Genomic DNA, 16,224 nt, shown 5'->3' with positions numbered 1-16,224 from the left:
CAGGGCCTTAAGTATTCGTGCCAAATGATCTCTATCAGGAGATCATGTCAAATTGAAAATGCATCATCTTGTCCACTCCTGGGCCTGTCCAAGGAAATCATTAGTGCTTAGGTTCCTGCTGGATTGAGAAGTGTGTTATCCATGTTGTTCAGGTGCCAAAAAGACCCAAACGCATAAGATTTCACACTAACATTTAGTTTACTAATAGGAGTTGGACAGAGTGAAAGCCATATGAGATTGGTGCGCTCTGAGTAACCACAACAGAACCACTGTTACCATGGTCTCCTCCACTTTATCTGCTAATGCAGTGGACCCCATCTAACATGCACGGACACGATGAAAGACGAGGAACGTGCATGGGAGGCAGAACCCTTGCTGCTTTTCTCTAAATACAAGGCAGACTCAAACACAAAAGAATGACTACAGGCTGATATAATTGGGTTAGCTGGAAAGTCTATTTCTTTATCGCCTGTCGTAAACATGGACTGATGCCATAATTACAACTAGAACTCAGTCTGATATATTTATAACTGCTAATTGAATGTCTCTGGCACTGAGTCCCAATTAGCACCCTATTCCCTACACAGTGCACAACTTTTGACCAGAGCCCTATGGGCCCAAATGTAGTGCACTATATAGGAAATATGTAATTTGGGAGGCAACCAGGGATGTAAGCAGGGAGTCTACAGCTGCTTTCGTCAGCGAGCACTTTCAAGCCTAAACCATCACACGCCCCTGTGCTAGTCCTTAACCAAAGCCCACTCCTTATTAAATTGTTACTAAAAATTCCATCTTGAACTCTGGTAAACTTTGGACACGTGTCCATGTGACTCAACGGTACACATGCTGGTGTTACATTACAATAATGCCTTTGAGATCTAGATGTTATAGTATGACAGCTGTAGCCGTCTGTTGTCTAATCCACATCTAGTTTACTGCAATTGTAAAATGGGACCTCCAGGTCCCATGTAAGGCTGACACCTCCAGGCGGAGATGTTTGGCTAGAGTGCTGGGTCTCTCTTCGGGTTGCGTAGTTGGCAGTGCCTGGATGACGACGACTGGATTGCAGAGCTGACTTTGGTCACTTAGTTGACAGTGAGAGGGTGTGAATGTACACTAGAAGACTAGTGGGTTACAGGGCCTACAGGTCAGCTCAGCAAGCCACCAAATCTTCCCGACCTGTTGGTCTCATCACTGCCCCGTGTGACCACAATCATGTCACACAACCACATTAACGATACCTAGATAAGGCCTGAAATCTTCCTCCTATCACTTTACAAGGAGGCTGTGATGCGGACACACAAGAATGTGTTCTTGTATACGAGGATGTATCAGTCCTCTCAGACCCAGTCAGCTCCCTGTCAATGGTGGTGGCACGCAAAGGGTGTGTATTAATCAACTTCCCCCACCTTATCAAAGCCTCGAGTGTCATTCTCTTCCCCCCTGTCGTCAGGAAGCCAGCCACCCCTCCTCCACTCCTCATTTCAGAGGCAACAGTGCCAGTCGGTGCAAGTCGGCTCGGTTGTCAAACAGTAACACTATCGCTTCCGTCCAGACTTTGAGCAGGAAGATTCGAGGACCTATGGTTCTTGGAATGAGGACGACACAGAAAGAGGTGATGAGGTCCTTTAAACTCTGTTTTATTAAATTACAAAGACAAAATGGAAAGCAGGCGTTGATACATTTTGTTAGTTTAATTTCTTTTCAATTATACCTGGTCCAAAGTGTTTAGCTTGGTAGCCTGTTACGGTGGGTTGATATCCCATTCTGCAGATGGGGGTAACAAGATGACATGAACCTTCATTAGAGCTGGGCGATATGGACAAAAATCCATAAATTGACTGAATTATCACAATAACGACCAACTGAACAATAAATTGATAACATGAATGTGCACCAGTTACTTCTTTTGTATTACCCTTAAAACTACTTTGAATGTTGCAGCTATCAATTATCCAGTTAGAAATAACGCATATTAGCAGACTTAATTAAGTTTTTCAAACTACACATTCCTCTAGTAAAGGCTACTTATCGTCAATATCAGTCAAATGTCCTAGATAAAAATGGTTGGTTCGGTATTGATTGTTTTATAGTCCCAGCTCTAACCTTCACGGTACAAATTCATCTTTATGAGATTACTATGGATGAATAAATGTTCGTTTTTTTTTCTCTTTCATGATCACTGACAGTTCGAAGGACCAGATACATTTCCATCATTTTTTACTTTTCAACAAATCAAAGTCTTTCAAATCAACCCAAAATAAATGAGACAAGAAAATAAGGATATGTAAAGCCATTGGGCCAATTGGGACAGCACGTAGGCCTGTCCAGGATGGTGCAACCATGCAAAATAACTCTAAATATGTTGTACGTAGAACAGATAGTCTTGCCTGTCATGTAGAATAGCAAATCTTGTCAGTTCTATTTGCAATGTTGTGAATGTCTCACCTCACCCAATATCCTACACCCCTGGCCTGTGCCCAGTGTTGAAAGTCTAGACCAGGTCAGGCAGTCAGAATGTTTCAAGGAGCTGTGAAGCACATTTCCCCCAGAAGGAAATTCATGATGGTGACAGTAAGTGTGGAAAGAAGCAGCTCATTTGGGAACAACGATATTGTACAAGTTGTCTGCCCAACATTAAGCAAGGGGATGTTAAGTTTACTAGGCTTAAACTGAAAATATCTATGTGTCACCGTCTGGAATGGCAAAGGGTACGTACAAAATGGACATTGCACTAATCGTAAAATCAAGCATAACAGTAGTGTAGGTTCTGTACGTGAAAAGAAGTCGTCCTTCCCGGGCCACAAAAAAAAACAGCATGTTTTCTCCTCTAGCAGTGATAGAACAATATCCCCTTTGGAGTAAATAAGGCCAATGTTAGATTAAACAGATAGGACTTACTAAGAAATTAACTAGCCAGTGTGTACAGTAAATACAAGTTTAAAGATACATCTATAAGGCATATTTGTCCTGTCTGATGTGGCAGGCTAATGTTTTCTGTCCAAGTCATAGAATGAAGGGAAATGGGAACGTTCCTCTCTTTCTATCACTCACACACACATTTAGACCCTAGCTGCGGTGTACGATGGTGTTGATGCTCTCCTGGATCTCAGCCATCTTCTTCAACACCTGGTTCACCTTCGCCTCGTCAAACTCCAGACACACAAAGTCTGAGTCCTGGAAGGAAAACAAGAACGGAGAAATGTGAAAGGGATGGGGGAAGGAGAAAGGAGAAGGAGAAGGGAAAAGGAGAAGGGAAAAGGAGAAGGGAAAAGGAGAAGGGAAAAGGAGAAGGGAAAAGGAGAAAGGAGCGGGATGGGGGAAGGGAGAAGGAGGAAGGGGGAAGGAGAAGTGAAAGGGAGAAGGAGAAGTGAAAGGGAGAAGGAGAAGTGAAAGGGAGAAGGAGAAGTGAAAGGGAGAAGGAGAAGTGAAAGGGGGAAGGAGAAGTGAAAGGGGAAGGAGAAGTGAAAGGGGGAAGGAGAAGTGAAAGGGGGAAGGAGAAGTGAAAGGGGGAAGGAGAAGTGAAAGGGGGAAGGAGAAGTGAAAGGGGGAAGGAGAAGTGAAAGGGGGAAGGAGAAGTGAAAGGGGGAAGGAGAAGTGAAAGGGGGAAGGAGAAGTGAAAGGGGGAAGGAGAATGGGAAAGGGGAAGGAGAATGGAAAGGGGGAAGGAGAATGGAAAGGGGGAAGGAGAATGGAAAGGGGGAAGGAGAAGGGAAAGGGGGAAGGAGAAGGGAAAGGGGGAAGGAGAAGGGAAAGGGGGAAGGAGAAGGGAAAGGGGGAAGGAGAAGGGAAAGGGAGAAGGAGAAGGGAAAGGGGGAAGGAGAAGGGAAAGGAAAAGGGGGAAGGAGAAGGGAAAGGAAAAGGGGGAAGGAGAAGGGAAAGGGAAAGGGGGAAGGAGAAGGGAAAGGCAAATAGGGACGGTATACTAAGAACAAGACAATAGGCAGTAGAGCATACTTCATGGATGATTGGTTGAGGGATGTAGCTCAAATGACGTGACATCAGAAACATTGTGATAATAGGAACCTTTCAACTTTACAGCAGAGGGAGAAGTTCACATCAAGTCCTATTTTAAGGTTCGGGCTCTCAGACAAAGTGGGAGCAAAGGTCAGATTAGGAAACTCCTATAAACATCCACTGAATGACATCAAAGAGCTGTAAGAACTAGACTGTTATGTAGTGGTGCTAAAGATGGGACCTGAGATCTAAGTCAGTTTGTGACCTCCATTGAACCTTTCGAAAGCTTATTCAACACTTTGTGCTACAGGAAGGTGTGTGAAAACGGGGTCAGAAAGTTGAGGAGCCTAGGACCAGGATGTGGTCCAGACACATTCAGTTAGGACCAAACACTTGTTCAAACTAAAAAGGACTAATCGAAAAAAACATTCATGAATAAACCATTATAAATGCTTCTACATTTAAAATATTTTTTTATAAAAAAGGTTTATAAATTATGCTTATTCAAGAAATGTATTTTTAGCGCGTTTGCAAGAAACTAATACAGTGGAAGAAGATTTCAGAAGACTGTTAAGCGGTGCGCGCGATGACCTAGATGTACAGGAAGCGTCACTTTCTGACAAATAAAAAGGCAACAGTTGGCCTAAATATAGCGACGCTTTGCCTGTAGCACAGCCATGAGTTTCCCCCACTTATAACAGGGTCCCTTTACTTTCACTTTCATTCCCTCTTACCCTCGGAGGCATTTAAAAAAAAATAGCCTCCAATATCACTAGTGAGAATGTGACCTTTAACCAGAGTGCCATCAAAGAGAGATGACGATAGGCACAAGGGATGAAGGACAAATGAGGGAAAAAGAGATATCTTAAAAAATTTAAAACAGTTGACTGTCCAAGGACATCCATACCCCTTGAACAGCTACCTTTGAGTCTTAAACATGATGCCACATAACATCAGGTTAACTCATAATGGTCACAGTTCGGACTAGATAATGGAAGCTGGTCCCAGAACAGTGAAGTTAAGCCAGGAGAGCAACTATAGCACCTGCCCTTAAAGGAAAACTCCACCCTAAAAACTAGATTTTGGTATTTTTCATTAATCCACTATTGATATAGTCCCAAAATAGTTTGTCAGTAATCAAGTTTTCAAAATATATAACATGCGTCACACCAGCTGTATTTCAGTATTTCGAAAGTTATACATCTTGAAAAGTTGGTTGCTGACATGCAAAACATTTTTGGTATATTTGAGTCAGAGTATATTTTCAAATGAGTAGCAGTGTACACAGACCGTGTGCAGATCGTGTGATTGGCCCATCTACTCACCCATTTCTATGATGTGTAGCATCTTTATTACATGCCACTGAAAAATTAATGAACATCCCTGGGTGGCCACAATAGGACACAAGACCCTCCATCTGGCCATGTCTTTGTTAGTCTGATTGTTCCCGAGAGTGGACATCACTACACAAGGGCCCCCATCACTGCTCTTAAAGAACAGTTGCCTGGTTACAGGCTACCGCTGCCCTATTTCTTTCCACCGTCATTTGTTTGATTGAAGCACAGGGTTTGAAGCGTGTCTGTTGCCCGGGACGATTCAGTGTTAATTTCGGTTGGCGAGAGAGAGGACCCTCATGAAGCTGTCCATCCACCTCAGCTTAATGGAATGCCATGCGCATTGTTCAACTGTCACTCAAGACTATGAAACACAAACATTGTAGCTTAGTGAATCCAGGCTGTATCACAACCGGTCGTGATTGGGAGTCCCATAGGGCGGCGCACAATTGGCCCAGCGTCATCCGGTGTAGGCCGTCATTGTAGATAAGAATTTGTTCTTAACTGACTCGCCTAGTTAAAAGGTTAAATAAATAAAATAAATGAGTTAGGACTTGATAGATGAAGTTACTCTGTGTAAACTCCTTGCATAGGCTTGCCCTGAACACCTATAATAATGTACTTTTATTAGGCTGCAAAACAGTTACTGTATAAGTGCTCCTCATTAGCCTCAATACCATTACATTTAGTGTTTAGCCTACTAAATTGTCAACCGAATACCATATGAGGCACACCTCAATCCTAATCTTCCTCTACTCTCAGGTGGAAAGTAGATTCACCATAGCGACAGCAACTGAATGTATGTATAACTCCTCTAATACAACAGCATAGTAGACTTCAACTAAGTGGTATCTTGTCTTCAAGGGCGTGCTGCTCTGCTGGCCTCATTCTCAGTACCAAGGGAGCGGCAGACTGTCACAGATCTGAGGGACATGGCACTGGAGCGACTGCTGACACCAGTTGCACCGGCAACTGATCACCTATGACGTTCTCAATGGGCTTGACCCCACAGTGACCCACATCCACACAGTGCCACATGCCCGTTCGGCTGGACATGGCAAAACACAGGTAACCAGGGGTGTATATTCATTAGTGTACAACATAGCAAATGTTTTCAAATCAAATTGTATTCGTCACATGCGCCAAATACAACAGGTGTAGATCTTAGTGAAATGCTTACTTACAAGCCCTTAACCAACAATGCAGATTTAAGAAAATACATTTAAAAAAATAAAAGAGAAGAATAACAAATAATTAAAGAGCAGCAGTAAATAACAGAGGGGCTATATACAGGGAGTACCGGTACAGAGTCCATGTCTGTGTGCGGGGGCACGAGTCGAGGTAATATGTACAGTTGAAGTCGGAAGTTTACATACACCTTAGCCAAATACATTTAAACTCAGTTTCACAATTCCTGACATTTAATCCTAGTAAAAATTCCATGTTTTAGGTCAGTTAGGATCACTACTTTATTTTAAGTGAAATGTGAAATGTCAGAATAATAGTAGAGTGATTTATTTCAGCATTTATTTCTTTCGTCACATTCCCAGTGGGTCAGAAGTTTACATACACTCAATTAGTATTTGGTAACATTGCCTTTAAATTGTTTAACTTGGGTCAAACGGTTTGGGTAGCCTTCCACAAGCTTCCCACAATAAGTTGGGTGAATTTTGGCCCATACTTTGGAAGTATGCTTGGGGTCATTGTCCATTTGGAAGACCCATTTGCGACCAAGCTTTAACTTCCTGACTGATGTCTTGAAGTTGCTTCAATATATCCACATCATTTTCCTACCTCATGATGCCATCTATTTTGTGAAGTGCACCAGTCCCTCCTGCAGCAAAGCACCCAGACAACATGATGCTTCATCAGACCACTTTTTTATAGACAGTCACTGGTGCTTCCTGCTTTAATTTTTGCTTGTAAGCAGGAATCAGGAGGATATAATTATGTTCAGATTTGCCAAATGGAGGGCGAGGGAGAGCTTTGTACGCTTCTGTGTGTGGAGTAAAGGTGGTCTAGAATTTTTTCCCCTCTGGTTGTACATTTAACATGCTAGTAGAAATGAGACAAAACTGATTTAAGTTGACCTGCATTAAAGTCCCCGGCCACTAGGAGCGCCGCCTCTGGATGAGCGTTTTCCTGTTTGCTAATGACGGTATACAGCTCAATGAAAGCGGTTTTAGTGTCAGCATCACTCTGTGGTGGCATGTAGACAGACACAAAAAAAATACAGAAACTCTAGGTAAATAGTGTGGTCTACAGCTTATCATGAGATACTCTACCTCAGGCGAGCAAAACCTTGAAACTTCCTTAGATATTGTGCACCAGCTGTTGTTCACATATATGCATAGGTCCCCGCCCCATGTCTTACCAGAGGATGCTGTTCTGTCCTGCAGATGGAGTGTATAACCCGCCAGCTGTATGTTCTTAATATCGTCATTCAGCCACGACCCCATGAAATTTAAGATATTACAGTTAATGTCCCGTTGGTAGAATATATGTGCTTTCAGCTTGTCCCATTTATTTTCCAGTGATTGAACATTAGCTAACAGGACTGAAGGCAAGGGCAGATTAGCCTCATCACCTGATCCTCACAAGGCAACCGGGTCCTTTTCCACTAAATCTCTGTTTCCTTCTCCAGCAAATCACGGGGATCTGGGTCTGGTTGGGTGTCTGTAGTAGTATATCCATCCGTCCGACTCGTTGAAGAACTCTTCGTCCAGTTTGAGGTGAACAATCGCAGTTCTGATGTCCAGAAGCTCTTTCGGTCACAAGAGACTGTAGTAGCAACATTATGTACAAAACAAATTACGAACAAGGCAAAAAAAAAAAAAAAGAAATTGCCGATAAGACTGCAGGCCTCCCCTCCAGTGCCATAGTGTTCAGAACAAGCATTTCTAATTGGAATAGTTCAGGTAGGTCCTGTTTGGTTACTAGTGAAGACATTCCTGATACTGTATGTTGAATGATACAAGTGTTTATCCTGTATGGTTAAGTATGTGCTCTTATGCTAGCCATGTGTGGAGGGAAAAAGCATTGAGAATGCACTACGTTGCAAACCATCGATGCACTCTAAAAAGTGTTTAAGTTCTCTGAGAGATATGCATGCATTTATGTTGCGCCTACACACTTAACAGCACAATAAACAGAATGATATGCTATATAGGCCTACACAGCATACCTGGCACAATTAACCGAGACAATGGTTTGCTAAACACTGACAGGCGACTAACATTTGTAATACAAAAGGATTCAGAAGACACAAACTGCATTTTAGACACACTACAGGTCAACCAAAAGACAACAGTAGACCTATCCAAATCTATCTTCCATCACCATTGTGTGCATAGCCAATAACCACCAACCACTCCTTACGTCTAAATACAGTAGTTTCTCAAGTTTGGCTGTGTCTCAAGTTAGGCAATCTATTCCTTAAAAAAGTGAACTATTTTTGAGGGCCATAGGCGCTGATCAAAAGTAGTGCACTATGTAGGGAATACAGGGCCATTTGAGATGCACACAGCGTTAGAATGCTGCCTCACTGTTGCTACACCCATTCGTTTCTTCCGTATTGGAGGCACCTATGAGTCTACCGGATCTGTAATCATATATTAGAGAACTAATTTAATGCACTCAAAGGGTCACGCCCAGGATCGCGCGGCACGCTAATGTATTTGTTTACTGGAAAAACAATAACAAGACATGAGATAACGAGAGCGCTGGCCAAAACGGAGCCGAGGCTTATCGTGAGATATGATACCCAAACCTGGTCTCAGAGCATTTCTTATTATTCTGTATGTAAATCCGATACACTCCCAATTGGTATGATATGTTACGTTTTGTATGGTACATATTCATTTGTGGGTGTCCAACAATGATATGTTACGAATTACAATTCGTATTATGTTACGAATTTGCTAAAAGTACAATGTTACAAATTTGTAAACGTACAATATGTTAAGACTTTGCAAAACGTATGATATGTTACGAATTCTAGCAAGGTGGCTAACATTTGCTCACGTTAACTAGGCTAGCGGTTAGGGTTAACCCTTTAACCTAACTGTTAAACTTAAGGGTAGGGTTAGGGGAAGGGTTAGCTAACATGCTAAGTAGTTGCAAAGTAGCAAGTAGTTAAAGTTGCTAATTAGCTAAAATTGGTCATGATGAGATTCTTATGGAACCATCGGTCTTATGTAACCATACCAAACGTAAAATATCATACTAATTTGAGTGGGCCGGATTTACATTTACTATGCTACGGCTAGTCTATGAGACCAGGCTGGACACCCTGGGAATACAAGTGTGCTCCCATTACTGTTATCGAGATCCATCATTCTTCTGTTTGTTGTGAGAGAAGACAAGCAGAATTTTTTAAATTTAAGATTTCACTGTGCAGTCCTCTGAGAAATCACCTGTGTGGAGAGAAGAATTGGTCATGCCTTCTATGTTTGCCAATGATTGACATGTAGGTAAACACATCGACATGTAAGAACAGTTAAGCCAACATCCTGAGAAAATAGGACAGGGAGATAATGTGTAATAAGCAATCATCCTCTTCTTTCCATGTCTTTTGACTCTCCACCCTCCAATTAAAGATGCCTAATGTTACATGCCAGCTCTCATCTATAGGCAGGAATTGGAATGCCTCATACCTATCATATTACTTCACTTTCCTAACTCTTGAAATTGTCACACACACACACACACAGAACAAACCTTCCCTTTTGACACTTTGGTCAAAAACAGTTTGGTCTTAGGGATTCAATCAACATTCTTTCTGCCTGATATTGTTAGTGCATTATGTCTTTGACTTCACAAGGTAATGGAGATTGGGTTGGGTCGCTGTGGGTAAAGGCAAAGCCTAACGACAGAGACAAACGATCCAAGCTTGTCTTGTAAATCAAACGTCAACTGGGAGCTCCTCAACTCCACAGATCACTGGTGCAAAACACTGTCTGCCAAATGTAATGCACTAAGGCTTAGGCTGTCATCCAGATGAAAAAAGACCAACGCCTGGATGGGCTTAGTTAATGGTGTTCAGTAGGACTAAATGTTTTGCAACGGGAAAAACAAATATGTGTTCTTATTGGACAAGATCCTGCAGCACCTCCATTTTGAAATGTTTCATAACGTTTCGTGCCTACAGAACAGGAACATGTGCTATATGAAATGTACAGATGTGGAAACTACAACCTCATACATTACCCACATACAGCCGGTTTAGTTCTGGAGCTCTGAGAATTCAATAGAATGTACAGCATGTACTGTGGTCATGCTCAAAAGGGGAGAGCACAGCCATCAGTGGTGCAATTTACGTAACTTCTCTCAAGCTAAGTAAATAGATCCATTGAACAACGACATCAGGGGACTTCAACAGAATTGGTTTACTATTCCACAGCACCTGATAAACAGTCAGTTACTTAGAATAGTATGTGTGGGTAGGATAGAGGATGTTTTAACCACAATCACTGGGCTAATTATAAAAAAAGGGGGATACCTAGTCAGTTGTACAACTGAATGAGTCTTCCGCATTAACCCAACCCCTCTAAATCGGAGAGGTGCGGAGGGGTGCCTTAAAAATCGAAGTCCACGTCCTCGGTACCCGGGGAACAGTGGGTTAAACTGCTTTGCTCTGGGGCAGAACGACAGTCAGCTCGAGGATTCGATCAAGCAATCTTTCGATTACTGACTCAATTACAAACTGTTACAGAACCCAATTGGCCTCAGAAAACCGGTTCTGCATAATTCAGACTTGTGCAACTGTTTGATTTATAGATGAGGGGCGACTAACCTGTAGAAACATTGCATGCGACCTTGCTAATCTTACTCCACAGACTACCAATTGTCTGTTGGCCTCTAGTTTGCATGCTGTAAATGTTACAACTGTGCTACTAGATTACAAAGTGAGGTTATTGATTTATCACGTTATTGTAAGAAGTACACACATGGGAATTCTTAGTTAAAGTTCTCGCAAGCGGAAAATAGTCTCTCCCACTGACAAATCAAAATGTCAACAGACCACTTCTATTCACCTTAGTACAAATGATGTCTTCATAAATCAGCTGTGAATCTGCTTTAGTACCCAATGAAAAGGAACAATGGCTGTGGATACAGCAAGAAAGTGATTGGGTCAGATTAGATCTTTTTTGACCCCAGATAAAAGCTGAAGCAGACACCACCCAGCCCATTATTAGGCTATACCAAGTTTATTTAAATAAGCGGGAGGGGAAGCTGTGCTCCATTTTAGCTCAAGTCTACAGGGAGCTACCGATTCAGTGTTGAATGAAAGTGGGCCACTCCGGTCTATTAGAAGATGAGACATGCAAAAGGAACAGGAAGCCATTTGAAATGTTGTCGGGATTGTATACATTTTCCTGTTAAATTAGGTCATTTCTGGGCAATATTTCTGCAGGACCCCTTTTGGTTCTAGAGCACCCTCCGAAGCAAAAGTTCTATATAGCCTTTTTAAGCAGTTGACTCTAGACCAGGGCTGCCCAACCCTCTTCCTGGAGTCCAACCCTAATTTAACACACCTGATTATACTAATTAGCTGCTCAACAAGACCTTAACTAGCTGAATCAGATATGCTTAATTGGGGTTGGACTGAAAACCTACAGATCTCCAGGAAGAGGGTTGGGCAGCCCTGCTCTAGAGAGTCAAGGCTATAGAAGCATTAGCGGGACAAACTAACCAACCATAGGATGGATGTAGCTCAGTCATGCAGATAAGACGTCGTCCAATAGCTGGAATAGAGTCAGGTTGGTGTTTTGGCCGTTGGTGATTAAGATGAGGACAGGAGTGGGGCAAGCTGATCCCAGACCTGTAACCTCCGTGGTGGTGGCTTCAGCTGGGGTCTGTCAGTTGACTTGTAGTGCATCCCAAATGGCACCCTATTCCCTCTGGCCAAAAGTAATGCCCTATAGGGAATAGGGTGCCATACCCTTCAAAATATTTCCCCCCTCTCAGACGTGCAAGGAATATCCATGTGTACATCTGGGCGGTGGGGTCCATAGCAGTTTGGCAAAACAAACAAGGGAAAATATTTTTCCGTCTGATCTATGACCAAACCAAAGCCAATCAACATTTGGCATATAGCTTATGGATACAGTTGAAGTCAGAAGTTTACATACACTTAGGTTGGAGCCATTAAAACTTGTTTTTCAACCACTCCTCAAATTTCTTGTTAACAAACTATAGTTTTGGCAAGTCGGTTAGGACATCTACCTTGTGCATGACACAATTAACTTTTCCAACAATTGTTTGCAGACAGATTATTTCACTGTATTAAAATTCCAGTGGGTCAGAAGTTTACATACACTAAGTTGACTGTGCCTTAAACAGCTTGGAAAAAATTCCAGAAAATGATATCATGGCTTTAGAAGCTTCTAATAGGCTAATTGACATAATCTGAGTCAATTGGAGGTGTACCTGTGGATGTATTTCAAGGCCTACCTTCAAACTCAGTGCCTCTGCTTGAACTCATGAGAAAATCAAAATAATTTACCCAAGACCTCAGAATTTTTGTTGTTGATCTCCACAAGTCTGGTTCATCCTTGGGAGCAATTTCCAAATGCCTGAAGGTACCACGTTCATCTGTACAAACAATAGTACACGAGTATAAACACCATGGGACCACGCAGCCGTCATACCGTTCAGGAAGGAGACGCGTTCTGTCTGTGGAAATCAATCCCAGAACAGCAAAGGACCTTGTGAAGATGCTGGAGGAAGCAGGTACAAAAGTATCTATATCCACAGTAAAACAAGTCCTATATCGACATAACCTGAAAGGCCGCTGAGCAAGGAAGAAGCCACTGCTCCAAAACTCCATAAAAAAGCCAGACTACGGTTTGCAACTGCACATGGTGACAAAGATCATACATTTTGGAGAAATGTCCTCTGTTCTAATGAAACAAAAATAGAACTGTTTGGCCATAATGACCATCGTTATGTTTGGAGGAAAAAGGGGGAGGCTTGCAAGCTGAAGAACACCATCCCAAATGTGAAGCACGGGGGTGGCAGCATCATGTTGTGGGGGTGCTTTGCTGCAGGAGGGACTGGTGTACTTCACAAAATAGATGGCATCACGAGGAAGGAAAATGATGTGGATATATTGAAGCAACATCAAGACATCAGTCAAAGCTTGGTCACAAATGGATCTTCCAAATGGAGAATGACCCCAAGCATACTTCCAAAGTTGTGGCAAAATGGCTTAAGGACAACAAAGTCAATGTATTGGAGTGGCCATCACAAAGCCCTGACCTCAATCCCATAGGAAATTTGTGGGCAGAACTGAAAAAGCATGTGCGAGCAAGGAGGCCTAGAAACCTGACTCAGTTACACCAGCTCTGTCAGGAGGAATGGGCCAAAATTCACCCAAGGCAATGCTACCAAATACTAATTGAGTGTTGTAAACTTCTGACCCACTGGGAATGTGATGAAAGAAATAAAAGCTGAAATAAATCTCTACTATTATTCTGACATTTCACATTCTTAAAATGAAGTGATGATCCTAATTGACCTAAGACAGGGAATGTTTACTAGGATTAAATGTCAGGAAATGTGAAAACTGAGTTTAAATGTGCTGAACTTCCAACTTCAACTGTATGTATTAGGTCTGAGGACTAACAGGTTAAAGGCAGACTAGTGTATGTAGTGCTGGTACATCAGACACAAAAATGTGGAACTGTGACAATGCAATAAATATACTGCTAAAGTAGGAAAGAGGAAGGTGAGAAAAAAAGCCACTGATGTGTTCTGAATGACATGTGCTCTTCAGCTTCCTCATAGCTTGCATAGTCCTGCATTATATTCACATTAGATTTCTTAGAGGTTCAACCCGGTGGGTTAAGATTTAACTTTAGGACTAATTAGATGGTTTAAAATCAAAATGTGCAAATTCCACACACCTGGGGCACATTATGGAACAAGTCCAGAGCAGAAAGCCTGTTGATTTGCATAATTTACTATGTCTGAAAGCACAATTTGGGAATCAAAACATATAATATTAGTCTAATTGCAGGCAGCCATGTAATGTGCTTGTACAGTCAGTGTGACTGGTATTTTAGAGTGTGGGCCTTTTCCTCTCCCCCCCACCCCAACTCCACTTTCCTCTCTCACCTCTCCAGCCCTGCCCAGTTCCAGCTCCACCAGGGCCACGGGAATGTTGGCAGCACCCCCTCTGCTGGCTGAGGTCTGGAGGTCCACCCTCCAGGTGAGGCCCTTCAGGCCGGGCTCCCAGCGGCTCTGGCCCAGCAGGCTCTCCCTCACCCGGGCCCGATGGCTCTTCCAGAACCTGGAGAGGGCGGCCGCCTGCTCGGCGCTCACACTCCCCGTGCCCTGCTTCCTGGTCTGGGCAGTCAGGAAGGCTTCCAGCTGGGCCTGGTCCATGTTTGCAGTGGCAATGGACTGAGAAGGGGAGAAGAAAACAAGCAGAGATTTGTTAGTCTAACAAAGAGGTTGATGTTTTTCTTGTTGTATTATCTTGGCCTGGTCAAGACAGAAATTTAGACACAATGTCATCTCCACATCAAGTTGCTACCATGCGGGGTTGCTGCCTTGCTGTGATGTTGTCGTCTTAGGTCTCTTTTTAAGTAGTGTTGTCTCATGTTTAATTTATCCCAGCCCCCGTCCCGGCAGGAGGCCTTCTGCATTTTTGGTAGGCCATCATTGTAAATAAGAATGTTCTTAACTGACTTGCCTAGTTACATAAAAGGTTATACAAAACAAATTTAAAACAATTTAAAAACAAGGACAAAGGGAAGTTGACATGTGTTTACACAGGTGTTCTAGTGCTGCCATCTAGTGACATGTAAATCTCAGCCTGTAGAGAAGACAAACTGATCTATCATTGAAAACCACCGTTCTCAACATGAATGAAGTTGTCAACATGAATTAATCCACACACCCTATGCTAGCCATTTATTTACAATGCCACGTGTACAAATTATATTAACTGATTTAGCTGAAAGCTGTTCTGGTAAGATTTTACAGACACAATTAAAGAAAGACAATAGAGAAACAGGGTTCAAGCATATGGGCTGCAGGACGAGGTTGAGCATTTGAAACATGTAACTATTTGTTACCTATTGCCTAACTAACCCCATAATAATGTAGCTGGTTACGTTTCTCAATCAACACAAGATGAATCAGGTGAGAATGATGTCCAAATGCAAAGTTGACAGTACCTTTAAAAGACCTTTCATCTTTTCATGCATCGCGCAAAATTCCTCCTGCGTTAAGTCTGGATAAAGTTCATTTTTCAAAAGTTCCTCTGTTATGTCAGCATTATTATAATACACTATTTGTGCTATTCCATTCAGCAAACCGTTCAAAGATTTGGTTGTTTCGACATCCGCCATGTTTCAGCCCCACGGGTCACGTGACTCCTGTCATGTGTATGCCCGCTCATTGGTTGTTTTTCTCACCATACTCACGCACATAAATCGCTGATTGGCCTACATATCCTCGAAAACCCACACACACACCAATTATCGTTGAAAGCGACGTGAGGTTGATTTAAAAAAAAAGTTGTCTTACCCAAAATATAGCATAGTTGAAAACAGTATTTCTTTTTGGACTTTGTGAACCTTTGCCAAACTAAATAGAACATGACAAGTATGTTAATGGTTGAACAGTCTCAAAAACAGCCTTTAATGTCTATTTATTAACATCAATAATACAGTGGTGAGTCTTGAAATGAGATAATGAAAAACATAGTAGCTTCAAGTTACAAATAGCGTCACTGCACGTGTTTGCTACATTTTGTGTAGCTAAGTACAGTCTTGCATTGTGTACTTACGGTATAAATGAGGTTTAAGACAATTGCATTAGGTTAGTCCTAATTACTGTACTTAATTATAGAATAATACCCGTAAAACACTCACAAGAAGGACACAGAATAGGTACAGCAAGAACCCTATCTATTTCATAA

At 42.3% G+C, this 16,224-nt stretch overlaps 1 protein-coding gene and 1 long non-coding RNA gene across 3 annotated transcripts; one reads left to right on the top strand and one right to left on the bottom strand.

Moving 5' to 3' along the window:
* Nucleotides 1–1,400: 1,400 nt before the first annotated feature.
* On the top strand, nt 1,401–9,888 carry LOC115103892 (uncharacterized). The gene is made up of 3 exons (XR_003859664.2): nt 1,401–1,615; nt 6,156–6,359; nt 7,936–9,888. It is a non-coding gene; the product is annotated as an uncharacterized LOC115103892 (long non-coding RNA).
* Nucleotides 1,620–15,692, bottom strand: LOC115103891 (COMM domain-containing protein 1). 2 transcript variants are annotated; one of them, XM_029624922.2, is made up of 3 exons: nt 15,479–15,692; nt 14,412–14,699; nt 1,620–3,177 (listed from the first exon to the last, which is right to left on the bottom strand). In XM_029624922.2, the coding sequence occupies exons 1-3, from the start codon at nt 15,650–15,652 to the stop codon at nt 3,070–3,072; spliced, it is 570 nt and encodes a 189-aa protein (XP_029480782.1). In that variant the 5' UTR covers nt 15,653–15,692; the 3' UTR covers nt 1,620–3,069. The 2 variants fall into 2 exon arrangements, with proteins under 2 accessions (XP_029480782.1, XP_029480783.1); XM_029624923.2 differs by lacking the exon at nt 15,479–15,692 and adding an exon at nt 14,833–14,933.
* Between the last annotated feature and the right edge of the window lie 532 nt (nt 15,693–16,224).

This window comes from Oncorhynchus nerka, linkage group LG21 (assembly GCF_034236695.1).
Source record: "Oncorhynchus nerka isolate Pitt River linkage group LG21, Oner_Uvic_2.0, whole genome shotgun sequence".
Lineage (NCBI taxonomy): Eukaryota > Metazoa > Chordata > Actinopteri > Salmoniformes > Salmonidae > Oncorhynchus > Oncorhynchus nerka.
Note: the sequence above shows the minus strand (reverse complement) of the source record. Positions and strands in the feature narration are given on the sequence as shown.

Coding starts and splice junctions, on each gene's coding strand:
- LOC115103891 (XM_029624922.2), bottom strand. CDS start 15,652: ATGGCGGATGTCGAAACAACCAAATCTTTGAACGGTTTGCTGAATGGA. Junction 14,700..15,478: donor AGATGAAAGGTCTTTTAAAG/GTACTGTCAACT, acceptor TCCCCTTCTCAG/TCCATTGCCACTGCAAACAT. Junction 3,178..14,411: donor AACTGGGCAGGGCTGGAGAG/GTGAGAGAGGAA, acceptor TTTTCCTTCCAG/GACTCAGACTTTGTGTGTCT.